Source organism: Mustela nigripes, chromosome 5 (genome assembly GCF_022355385.1).
Source record: "Mustela nigripes isolate SB6536 chromosome 5, MUSNIG.SB6536, whole genome shotgun sequence".
Lineage (NCBI taxonomy): Eukaryota > Metazoa > Chordata > Mammalia > Carnivora > Mustelidae > Mustela > Mustela nigripes.
This window is the reverse complement of record NC_081561.1, coordinates 28487217-28499811: the sequence shown is the minus strand read 5'-3', so window position 1 is coordinate 28499811 and position 12595 is coordinate 28487217. Positions and strand designations below refer to the sequence as shown.

Sequence of the window (12595 nt, the reverse complement as noted above, 5' to 3'; positions counted from 1 at the left end):
ACACCACTTTCCGGAATATCCAAGAGGGAGGGCCCCACTGAGCTGCCAGTCAAGGAAATAGAAACTGCATAAGCCCTGCCCTTTGCAGCCCGTGATCCAGGACTGAACCCTTCCTTCAGTGCCTCCTCTCAGCCCAGGTCCTCCCCAGAGAGCCCAGACCGCCTGCCCCCTTAGGCATGAGAAATAAAGGCTGCCTCACTCCCTGTTGACTCTGTTGTGGGGCAGAGTCCAGTCACTGTTTGTCCAGCCGGGTCTGTGACCTGCCTCCTGGCGGTTCCTGGAATCATTCTGGCCTTCCTCACCCCCCTGGCCAGCCCCCAGGTAGAGGCACAGACGGATGAGGAAATCCTCGATTTTTATTAATTTCATAACTGGGAAGTTCCACATGAGAGTGAAAGGAAAGTGAGTCCAGTAAGGCGGGGAGTGTGCTCCCAGGGATTCCCCAGCTTGGAAGTGCTGCACAGGACGGGGTTGGAGCTGGGAGCACAGGTGAGTCACGGGGTCTGAGAGTGGAAGTTCAAGAGTAGGAGACAAGACAGATGGCAGGTGCTGGCAGGACAACAGAGGAATCAGTGGCCACAATTAGAGGGGCAAAAAGTTCAAGATCCCCTCCAAGTGCTGCCTCAGCCAGGGCTGCTGGCGAAAGAGACTGATGTGAAAATCTCGTGGTATCTTGCCTTTGGGGGCCCTTTGGCGGGAGTTTTTATTGTTCTTGCCACAGGGGTTGTAGAGACCCCAACTCACTAGACCGACCTGGAAGAGAGAGAGAACGGGGTGGGAAGCTATCACAGCCCCAGCTCCAAGCCTCAACCTCCCCAGTTCCTTCAAAGGCCTCCTTCATCTTCCTGCAAGGCGAAGACCCTTCTCTTCTCACCTGAAAAAACCTGTGTCTCCGTTCCAAGAAAACTGCTCCCCCAGATTCTCCTGTCAGAAAAGGAGGGACACGAAACTGTCATCCAGACTCTCCTTCTTCTCCCATGTCATCAGCGCCATGCATGCTGGCCACGGGGACAGCTGTGGTCTTTCTATCAGGAATTCAGGAGTGGGAATGGGAGGGACTCACCCTTGCAGGGATTGTCATCATTCTCAGTCCCACTGCATAAGAACTGGTCTGTCACCACCTCTCTGACATCCTTCAAGTCAGGGAATGTGATTTTATCTTGGGAGACGGCCTCAATACAGCTTGTCCACTGCAACAGGGGCAGAGCAGGACAGAAGGATGAAATGAGTTGTCCCAGGGGCCAGCAGGCAGATGCTAGGCCAGGAGGAGGGGTGACACAGGGTCAGATGGAGAAAGCAGCCAGAGCTGGAGGAGGAAGGGACAAAGAGAGACCTTTGGAGAGAGCCACAGGGGTCCCATCCTCCCACGACATCCCAGACCTGAGATCCTCACCTCTGTCCCTGTCTTGAGGTTAATGTTCATTTTTTTCCCACTCAAGGCCACAAAATGAGCAGGAATGCTCAGTTTGTTCAGAAGTTCACTTTCTGCATTCAAGGAGAAAGGGATGTGGTGCTGGTCCCCTTACCCAACATCCAGACTCCAGACTGGAGGCTGTAGCACAGTCCAGGTCATCTCTCCTAAGCCCTGGTCCCAGTTCCTCGTGTGCCCTGAGCCCCAGCACTCACCATGGTCTCGGCAGGTGCTGCCTGGGGGTCTCCGCAGAGCCAGATTGGCCTCCACCGTGCAGGGGAGGCAAATGGGCCTGAGGAGAAGGACAAGGGTCACATGGGCCCGTCCTCGGTGTCCCCTCCTGTGGGACTCCCAGAGCACTCTCCCCCAGAGGACGCCCTCTCATTCCAGACTCTAGCACCTGGCATGGGTAGACATCTTCACTTTCTCTGCCAGCTTCAACAGGGCAATGTCATCACCGTAGAACTCTCGGATCCCCTGATCCTTCTTGGCAAAGACGTCAAACCCCGAGGAGATCACCACCTTATCTATACTGAAGTCTTTGCCCCACTGGGACTTAGGATCCCCTGGGAACAATATGGCAGATTAGGCTGGGCCAGGGCTCCTGAAGGTGCCAGGGGCTAGGGGCCAATGGTGAGAGCTCTGACCACAGGGTCGGGAACCTGGTGTGGCCTTACCCACACTGACCCTCCACAGAGAGCTGTTCTCAGCATTGCGGAAGCAGTGAGCAGCCGTCAGGACCCACTGGTTTGAGATGAGAGCCCCCCGGCAGGTCTCCTGGCCCTTAGGCTGCAGGAAAAGAGGTGATATTCAGGGACTGCTATGTCTCTGGACCCTGGCCTCTTCCATCTCTGGGTCCAAGCCCCCTCCCTCCTTCCTGGTACCTTAATAGTGACATGCCACGGTGTCCTTTCCTGGACAGAGGCATTGGCTGACATGTTGCCCACCCCACAGATGGTGTGTGTGAGCTGGGAAACATCTGTAGGTGTGGGAACAGAGGTGTGAGCAGCGCTGTGAGCAGGTTCCCAGCCTGGGCCCCTGGCTGGCTCCATACCACCCATGTCACTCTGAAGAGGGCAAAGCTCCTCACCCAGCATGTGCTCAAAGACCTGGTACAGAGCCTCTGTGTCCTGCAGAATGAAGGCGTGTCTCTCACCATCCTTCTTGGACCCCAGCTCATTCAGTTCTCTCCAGTCCACATCCAGCTTGCCCACCCCAATGGCATAGATGTCTGATGGGGAGAAGGAAATCACCAGAATCTTATGGCTAAGGGGCTACCCTGTGAGACAGGAAACTATTATTTGGAACTCACTGGATCCTACAAAGCCCTAATTGAGTGGGACTCCCCCCCCCCCACCTCCTATCTGACCTTATTTCCTGCCACTCCTCACCCTTCTCTCCATTCCATAGAGCCTCCTTGAAGTCCCTCAGATTTGCAAGCATGCTCCCACCCCAGGCCTTTTGCACACGCCACGCATTTGCCTGGCCCACTGCTTCCCAGACTGCCCACATGGCTCACTTTCTTATCTTTTTAAGTCACGACTCAAATGTCACCATCCCAGCGAGGCCTTCCCTGGGCTCCTTGTCTAAAACCACAGTGCCTCAGCCAATTCCATTTCCTCTCTGCTACATTTTATACCCTCCATTTGGCATGGGGCCCTCTCCACCACCCCCTACACGGTCCTTATTTACCTTGTTTAATGCCCAGAGTGGGTAGAATTGTGTCCCTCAAAAGGATATGTTCAAGTCTTAACCCCCAGTACCTGTGAAGCTAAACTTATTTGGAAACAGGGTCTTGGCTCATACCTTGATCTTGGACTTCCAGCCTCCTGAATGGGATAGCATAAGTTTCTGTTGTGTTAGGCCACCCAAGTTTGTATAATCTGTTGCACCATCCCTAGGAAACTAATACATTGCTCCTCTGGAAAGACAACCCCAGCGACACATTTTTGTCTGTTTTGTTCACAACGGTATCCTTAGAATGTGCCCAGGAGGGACCTTCTAAGTACATTTATAAGGCTGAATAAAGAGCTAATGAGTGTACATAGAGGCAAAACTTCAGATCTGGTTCCTCTGTAAGGTGTAGGCTCCGAGAGAGGGGCCTGGAGCCCCCTCTTGCCACTGGAGACCCAGGGCCCACACAACCATCCCTACCCCGCCTCCAAGCAAGCATGGGTGCCAGTCAGATCTGCCCTGGAGTGACCGCAGAGTCCAGTCTTCTCCCATGCTTTGCACCCCTCATGGCCGTTTTTTTGGCTCCCAGGGGACCCTGGCTGGTGTGTAAAGAGCAAGATGCTCAGACAGACTGAAAGACAAGGCTTTCCTTAGGTAGCAGTGTCGCCCTGGGCTGGCCAGAAGCAGTCACTGTGGAATCTGGACAGTTAGGTCCCAAGTGTTTTCTGCGACTGTCTTTTCAGTTTCTGCTTCTTTTTAGTAAGGTGTTTTTAAGCATTTAACCCGAACCCAGTGATGCCAAGAAGTTAAAGAGGAGCATTTGGCCTTCACCTTCCCTAGGCCAGAGTTTTAAAGAAGAATCCACTTGCCCCCGAGGGGCAGGTGGGGTTGGGGGCATGAAGAGAGGCCCCAAGGGGAAAGTGAAACTTGGAGGCTGAAAAGCAACTGCCCTCGCTTGTCAGGAACACTTCCGTCTAAAATTCTCTTCTGGTCAAAGGTCAATGCAATCTGTGTTTAGTCTGAACAAGAGAAATTGTTCCTTTCAAGGCTGCAACTGCCAAAATCTCAGTTGGTTATCTGTACCGTTAAAGGAGGAAACACCAGGGACAGTCCCTACAAGTAATCCAGGCCCTTCCTCCCTGGAGAAGTTCAAGGGCGCGATGATGGCAGCAGCCGCTCACATACACTGTCCATACATTGTTCCTCTGTTGCAGGAAACATCTAGGCATTTGAGGTGGATTCTAGCACCATCCCCTCCAGCAAAGGCAGAAGCCGCCCGGGGGCCACAGCCAACCAAAGAAATCAAGGCTGCAACCACGGGGGCCGTTTGATTCCAGACTCTTCAGCCTGACTCTCAGCAGCCTTCACACAGAATGACACAGCTTGTGTCCTCGCTGGAAATGAAGGCAAGCTCCCTGCGCCCCTCCCCCACGCCCCCTGCAGGGGCAGCAGAGCTGGCAGCTAAGCCTCACCCAGATAGTCGCTCCTCTGCTGGTTAATGTTCAGGATCTCTTTGATATTGTCCACAGCCAGCTTGGGAGAGCCACCCATGTTAGACTTTCCTAGAACGGAGGAAAAAGAATTGTCCATCAGCTCTGGACAGGACTGCCCTCAGCCCCAGAGGAGGGGCAGGTATTCAGCTTTGGGAACCTTCACAATTAACCCTTTCCACATGAGTTTCAAGATGTTATTTACTGGGCAACCCTCTTGGACCCCCTCCCTCTTTGGGAGCTAGGTACCCTATCAATTTAAAAAACTTTACTATTGCTCAACAGACCTTGGTTTGCTGCCCCCCCAAAAAAGGTGGAGGGGAAGATATGTTATTTACTGAAATTCTCTACATGCCAAGTGCCATGCCAGGAATGTAATAAACTTCATCTCATTTTAACTCTCATGAATCCTCAGGTAGTGTGGGTATCTGCATTTTATAGGCAAGAAAACCAAGTCCGAAGGCGCTACGCGGTTTGGACACAATGGAGAAATAAATAGCCCAGCTCCACCCCTCAGTCCATCTGTCCATCCCTGCGCCTTGACACGCCTGCTTCAAAGCCACCCCGCCCCATCTAGCGGACTCTAGGCAACCTCCCACCTAGTAACAATTGCTGGTATCTGTAATCACAAAGCACTTTTACACAAACTGCTTCAACTGCTCTGCATAAAAATTGTGGAAGGAAAGGTGGACAGCTGCAATTATCACCACCATTGCTGTCCTCCCATCGACGGCATCAACACTCCCTCTACTTTACAGATTAGAAACCAAGGCCCAGAGTGGCAGAGGGAGAACCAGCGTGCAGGCCTTCCGACGCCACACGGTGCTCCTTCCACTGTGCCAGACTCACTCGCGGAGGCGACGGCACCCACCGTCTGTCAGGAGGATGATGGCGTGTCGGATTTCCTGCCAGGCCGCCGTCTTCATTCCGAGGCGTTGCATCTGGTTATTCATCATGATATGGACGCTATTTAAAGCTGCATAGGTGTTTGTCCCGGTCCCATTTTCATGGTCTGGAGTATGTGAAGAGGAAGGACTCTCTTAGAAACATCCCACCTACCACCTGACGGAAGGAGCCACTCTATTCTCCCAACCATTGGAAATGCTTTTATCAACTGGCTTGATACATTCAGACCTTCGCTATCTAGACAGAGATTTGGCATCGCTGTCTTTTCCCTTAGAAATGCTCATTGCAGGGGTGTGGCAACGAGCCCCGCAGAGGTCCAGGTTCGAACCTGCAATAAACAACCCTTGCTGATTGGCTTTGACTCACGTCTCTGGTGGTCTTTTAAGGTGGGGGTATATTCAATTGGCATTTCACCCACATGGCTTAGTTAAGTGTCTGACTCTTGATTTTGGCTCAGATCGTGATTCAGGGTCCTGGGATGGAGCCCCATGTAGGGCTCCACGCTCAGCCAGGAGTCTACTTGGGATTCTCTTTCCCTCTCCTTTTGCCCCTTCTCCCCCTTCCTCTGTCTCTCTCTCTCTCAAATTAATAAATAAATCTTTTTTTAAAAGAAAAAATGCTCATTGCCTGTCCCCACTGATGGCCACTCGAAAGCCTCAAGATTCAAAGATGGGGTTCCCAAAGAACTCGGGTTGTTGCATCCACCAGCTATCTCCCACCCAGGCAGCTTGACCATAGCATGGGGAGACTACCATGGTGAGCCAAGAAAGCCAGCCCACATACATCTGGCATCAGGAAGGAGTCATAGACCCGCATGACGCATTTGGACATGTAACATGATAGAGTGAGCCATGAGCTGGTAGGAGCTGGGACTCCCCCACCAGGAACCTGAGCCCCAGAGCTCTGGGACTAGAATACCACCAAAGGCTTCTCTCTCCCTCTCTCTCTCTAAAGTGTCCAGAATCTCTTTGCAGGTACAGAGAGCTCATCTTCCCCCCATCCCCTCCCCACGCCCGCCTCATCACCTTCATTTGACGACACCCATACCTTTATAGTTGACATTGTTCAGACTGTTGATCACTTCAGTCACATCCCGGGAGTTGTCATACAGAACAGACATGATGACTTTGGGATTGGATGCAAAGGTGATGATGGCGACGCTAACATTGATCTCAAAGCTGAATATCTGTGAAGGACAAGGTAGAGGCAGCATGAGAGGCCTTTAAACCAAAGGCAAGAGGGTAAGAGAGCAGGCCAAAGGCCCCAGAGGAGGCAGAGAGCCTGGGCCACTTGCTAAGACACTGCTGCTTGTGGGAGCCAGGAGGCTGACATCCGCTGACCATGTCCTCCCTGTGATAGGCCTCTCGCTCCTCACTGCACCCTCACATCAATTCTGTGAGAGGGTGAGATGGTCCCTCTTTTATAGATGAGGACATTGAGGCTTGTTGCCTTGCCTCAGACCACACCACCGGTACGAGGCAGAGGTTGAATTCAAACCTGTCCACACGAACCTGAGGCACTTCTCTAACTGCTATGGCTTGCAGCCTCAAGGCTTAGTGGTTACTATAAGTCTTAAGGAGAACAAGGAGCACAAAAATGGCCTTCTTTAAAATGTAGCTGGGGGCACCTTGGGGGCTCAGTGGTTAAGCGTCTGCCTTCGGCTCAGGTCATGATCCCAGGGTCCCGGGATCGAGCCCTGCATCAGGCTCCCTGCTTCTCCCTCTCCTGCTTGTGATCTCTCTCTCTGTCAAATAAATAAAATCTTTAAAATAAATAAAAATTTAAAATATAGCTAGGAAGAAAACATGTGTCTATGGAAACTATTGTGAAAAGCATAATTACCAAGCAAAGTGCTGGCAAGTGATTTAAACTAGTGGCTTCCAAACTCTCCTGTTCATGCTTCACGTCAGAAAAACATTCTGGGCATACAGCTCAATATCGGTGCATATATTTATAAAAACCCACTGGGATTTATAAAGTGCATCACTATTCAAATATATTATACACCTTTTAAACACAAAAAATTGGAATTTTTGAAGGAAAGTATTAATTATTAAGTTATTGATTTAATTTAAACTAAAATTATTCAACAAGGATACCAGTACTTATCTACCACACCCCAGAGGGTTATTTTGTGTATCCTTCTGTGGAGACCGTCCTTTTAGATGATGAGCGCCTAGGAAACAGGACCTCAGGAACAGAATAGGACCTTGTTCATTCTTTGGTATCTCCCAGCACCCAGCACCCAGCACAGGGCCTAACACACAGAAGGTGCTCCAGCAGTGTTTGTGGGTGAAAAATACGATCCCGTAAATTGAATCCATGATTCCTGCATGACATGCAATAATCTGGGAGGACTTTTTGGAGGAGGTAGGCTATGAGTGGGATTCGGAGGAAGGGAAGGAACCAAGGACAGACAAGGGTGTAGGAAGGCATCCTCTGTGCACAGAATCCTATTTTCGGACCCTGTCCACCATGAGAATGGCACTCTTCTTGAAGATCTGAAAGTCGCCTTCTGACACACTCTGGGAGGCATCCAGGAGCAGGTAGAGGTTCAGGTGGCCAGAGCGCTGGATTTGGATTTTACGGCCCAGGCTTTCTGGGAGAAATGTGCAAAGGGCAGATTCACATCTTGACCTCCCACCTGCTCTCTTACCATGGGGTAGGGCTTCCCTGCCTCCCCTCCAGTCAGCTCAGCCCCACTGAGCCTTCCCGAAGCTCTCAGCACCTTCTGGGAAGTCTGCTTCTCCCCATGCCAGGCCCCGCACCCTGCTGCCCCCACCTCAAGCACTTACTTGTTTTCTTCTGGGTGGGATTGGTGGCTCCAAGCAGGTGGGAGAACGAGGCGCCCATGGCGGGGCCCACATCCTCGGGAAAGTCATAGGAGTAGGGCTCTGTGGGAATAGTCGTTGGGGTCAGCCAGGGTCAGGGGTAGGGTGCCCAGGATTCTCTGGAGGGTCAAGGTGGCTGGCTACTCACGGCGGCATATGGGCTCTGTTCCGCTCCAGGCCCCATTGGCCTGGCACTCCCGCTCCGCAGACCCCGTCAGCACCAGATTCGAGGAGCAGCGGTAGCTGACTTTGTCTCCAAGGCCAAAGCGGGACCCCGTCCTCACAGCGCCCACTGAGATGCCTGGGTTGGGGCAGTGACCAGCTGCAAGTCAACAAGGGAAGACAGCAGTGAGCAGGGACGCCCCTCCTCAGCCTTTCTGCCCTGCTCACCTGCCCTCTCCCTTTTCCTTCTCTCCAGACCCGTGGAGCCTCTGCAGGTCATTTGACCTCCCCCTAGGGAGATACCACACCCCCTGTGTCCTAAGAGTGTGGGTGGCACATCTTTAGCAGGGCAAAGTGTTTAGAACTCATTGCCCTGGGGTGCCAGTTAAAGTGTCCCAGAGCCAACCTGCGGCCTCAGCCTGCATCCATCCCAGAGCCCCAGGGAGGACGCTGACTGAGGAACCCAGACTGAAAATATGGATAATTCCTTAATTTCCATATCGCTGGGGTGACAATTGGGAAACTGCCAGTCTCTACTAAAACTAAATGCATCCCGGGGGCCTGGGTGGCTCAGTCGGTTAAGCGTCCAACTCTTGATTTCAGCTCAGGTCATGATCTCAGGATTGGGAGATTGAGTCCTGCTCCAGGCTTGTGCTGGGCATGGAGCCTGCTTAAGATGCTCTCTCGCTGGGTTCCTGCGTCGCTCCATTGGTTAAGAATCTGCCTGAAGGCAGAATAGAGATTGAGCCCCACATTGGGCTCCCTGCTCAGCGGGGAGTCTGCTTCTCCCTCTCCCTCTTCCTGCCACTCCCCATGCTTATACTCTCTCACTCTCTTTGTCAAATAAGTAAAATCTTAAAAAAAATAAATAAATAAAGAAGTTCTCTCTTTCTTCCCCATCCCCCGTTCACTCTCTAAAAAATAAATAAAATTGAAAAAAAAAACCCCACCTAAATGTATGACAACCTGTTCCACTCCTAGACAACATGTTCAAGGGAGGCAAATTCATATGTGCACTAATAATTTCATACATGGACATTCAAAGGGCTTTACTCATAATAGCTCCAAACTGGAAAGAACCTAACCGCCCACCTAGAAGAGAACCCATAAATAAATTGCAATCTATTTCTATAATAAAACTACACAGCAAAAAAAATAACATGGACACCTGGGCGGTACAGTTGGTAGTTGAGATCTGACTCTTGGTTTTGGCTCAGATGGTGATCTTAGGCTTGTGGGATCGAGCCCAGTGTCAGGCTCTGCCCTCAGCCGGGAGACCTGAGTCTACTTAGGACTCTCTCTGCCCCCCCATGGCTCTTTCTCTAAAATCAATAAATCTTAAAAATGAATAAACTTCCTGCTACCCAGGACCACATGAGTAAATCTCACAGGCAGAATGGTGAGTAAAGGAAGCCAGCCGTGGGACAGTCATGAAGATGAGTAGGAAAACGACTGGCTGGGCTGCGGGGGGACGGGATGGTCCTCCCATCTCATGGACTCCGTGTCTTCTGTATTATGGGTTCTGAACTATCATCCAGGAAGCTCCTATAACCCAGGGACTCCTAGGAGTCCCACTCCTATCACGCAGAGCCCCTCACCATTGACAGGGCAGTGATAACTATGACAATCTCCAGGGACTCTTCGAGATGCTTACTAATGTCAACTCAATCCCACAGCAACTCCACGAAGTGGCCAGTCTTACTATTTCTATTTGAGATGGGGAAATTGAGGCATCATAGAGGGGCACCTGGATGGCTCAGTCAGTTAAGCATCCACCTTCAGCTCCGGTCATGATCCTGGGATCCTGGAATCAAGCCCCGAGACGGGCTCCCTACTCAGCGGGAAACCTGATTCTCCCTCTCCCTCCCCCTCTCCCTCTGCTCATGCTCACTCTCTCTCATTATCTCTCTTGCTTGCTCTCTCTCTCAAAAGTAAATAAATAAAATCTTAAAAAAGAGAGAGATAGAAAATTTGAGGCATATAGAGATTAAATAACCTTCCCAAAGGCTGCCAAAGTCTGAGTAGCTTGGACCCCCGCTGGCTGCAGAGGTGAGGGACTGGAGCACAGCGTTAGGTCACTCTCTCTCTCAGCACGTTGTCCCTACAATAGCCCACTGGGTCTGGAAACCTATCTTGCTTTGAGGCATTTGGAAAAGCTGGACAGAGTGCATGGAGCCTTTATGTTAGATCTAAAGCTTAGTGCCAGCTGCCTCTGCTGGGGTCCCTGCAGCTGGGTGATGTGTGACCTGTAGACCTCAGTTTACCAAAATCCAGGAATATCATTTTGACATCAGAGACCCAGGCCCCTGTCCCCACAGAGGCACCCTGGGCATGCATCTGACTCCGAGGTACCTGGGAGACCCCAGCCCCTATTCAGCTGGGGGCAGGGCACTCACCCCCGTTGTCACACACAGCTGTCTCCCCATCCCACATGCCATTGGGGCGACACTGCCGCACAGGAGAGCCCCGCAGGGTGAAGCCGTCCTCACACTGGAAGCTCAGGTTGCCACCCACGGGGTGGGACGCCAGCCGAGGGCTGAACATGCCATTCTCAAAGGAGACTGGAGCTGGGCAGCGAACACCTGGAGGGAAAGAAGGGGAGGAGAATATGGGGATGGATGGAAGACACCTGGGCTGGGCTTGGAGGCGTGGGAATCTCCAACTAGTGGTCCAAATATTGGGCTGTTGCGTGTGAAATTGCTGCTTGTGGCAGCTGGTTGAATATTGGCAATGTCACATGGTTCAGCCTAATAGACTGGTAACCACTTCTCTCAGCTCCCCAAGGGCCATGGCCACCCCAGCCCCTCCCCTGCGGTCCTCAGGGGCCCCGTGAGTGGACTATTAGAGGGGTAACATCAGGCACAACAGGAGACCCCTTTGAACAGTCGGAATTCTGAAATCCATTGTTAAGTATTAAAAAATCACACTGAGGGGCACCTGGGTGGCTCAGCGGGTTGAGCCTCTGCCTTGAGCTCAGGTCATGATCTCGGGGTCCTGGGATCAAGCCCCGCATCAGGCTCTCTGCTCAGCAGGGAGCCTGCTTCCTCATCTCTCTCTGCCTGCTGCTCTGCCTACCTGTGATCTGTCTCTCTCTCTCTCTCAGTGTCAAATAAATAAATAAAATCTTTTTAAAAAGAAAGAAAGAAAGAAAATTGTTAGCTACTATGAAGGAATCCACTGTACTCCTAGTGAATCACTAATAACCTTCTCTCACTTATGGAGGAACAGTTTGAAAAAAAAAAAAAAATCACCCTGAGAATTCCAATCATCCCCATCAAAGCCTTCTTCCAGTGCCTTGGTATGGACAAGGAACAATGTTCTACTCTTTTGAGAAGCTCTGTGGAAGAGCGGCTTTTGCCGTGGGGTAAGCCCCATCCGGAGCCGGTCCTAAGCAGAGGCTCTGGAGTAGGTGGCCCCACCCCGAGCCAGGCCCTTGGTGAGCCTCACGTTTGCAGGCTGCCTTCGTTAGCTCCTTGGATCCCAGGGTCTGCCACCGCCCGTTGCTGTTGCACAGTCGGGAGGCTGGAACTGGGTAGTAGCCCATCGGACAGGAGTAGGTGAGGACACTCCCAGGGGCCCAGCCATGGCTAAGGGTGAAAGTGCCACCGGAGATATTCACATTCTGAGGGCAGGAGGGAGCCTCTGCAGCCAAGCCTGTGAGCATGGGACACAACACAGAAATGCGGAAAAGATGAGAACAGAAAAGCAAGAGCAATTGTCATTTTCAAGTGGGAACTCGATGTGGCCAGCACCGGCCTCTTATGCGAACCTCAGCATTCCCCTCCCCAGCTCCTACCTGGGTACAGGGGCAACAGGCAAAGCAAAGCCATCAGTGGGTCCATGGTGTCCACCTTGGGGCAGAGTGGCAGAGAGCCGGCAGAGCGAAAAGGTCATCTGACTTCCCCGAAACCCTGAGCTGACTCAGCAGCTGATTGGTTTGCTGCCAGAGAAGGAAAACCAGGGAGTGGCAAGGGGACTGTGCTTTTTTTTCTTTCTTTTCTTTTCTTTTTTTTTTTTTTTTTTTTTTTTTAGATTTAATTTATTTCAGAGAGAGAGAGAGAGCATGAGCAGGGAAAGGGGCACAGGGAAAGGAAGAAGCAGACCACTCACCGACACCACCC

The 12595-nt window shown here is 51.7% G+C and overlaps 1 protein-coding gene across 1 annotated transcript; it reads right to left on the bottom strand.

Moving 5' to 3' along the window:
- Window positions 1-338: 338 nt before the first annotated feature.
- C2 (complement C2) lies at window positions 339-12378 on the bottom strand. The gene is made up of 18 exons (XM_059399904.1): window positions 12271-12378; window positions 11922-12128; window positions 10871-11056; window positions 8461-8634; window positions 8277-8375; window positions 7947-8080; window positions 6529-6667; window positions 5447-5587; window positions 4558-4647; window positions 2502-2642; window positions 2296-2390; window positions 2089-2200; window positions 1812-1977; window positions 1627-1703; window positions 1394-1485; window positions 1064-1190; window positions 875-924; window positions 339-753 (listed from the first exon to the last, which is right to left on the bottom strand). The coding sequence occupies exons 1-18, from the start codon at window positions 12314-12316 to the stop codon at window positions 583-585; spliced, it is 2247 nt and encodes a 748-aa protein (XP_059255887.1). The 5' UTR covers window positions 12317-12378; the 3' UTR covers window positions 339-582.
- Window positions 12379-12595: the final 217 nt, after the last annotated feature.

What these genes read in the sequence shown, in the direction of transcription:
- C2 (XM_059399904.1), bottom strand. Translation starts at nt 12,316, where the DNA reads ATGGACCCACTGATGGCTTTGCTTTGCCTGTTGCCCCTGTACCCAG. An exon ending in AACGAAGGCAGCCTGCAAAC is followed by an intron (nt 11,057 to 11,921) that starts GTGAGGCTCACC and finishes CTTTCCCTCCAG; the next exon opens with GTGTTCGCTGCCCAGCTCCA. An exon ending in CATCATCCTCCTGACAGACG is followed by an intron (nt 4,648 to 5,446) that starts GTGGGTGCCGTC and finishes CCTCCGTTCTAG; the next exon opens with GAAAGTCTAACATGGGTGGC.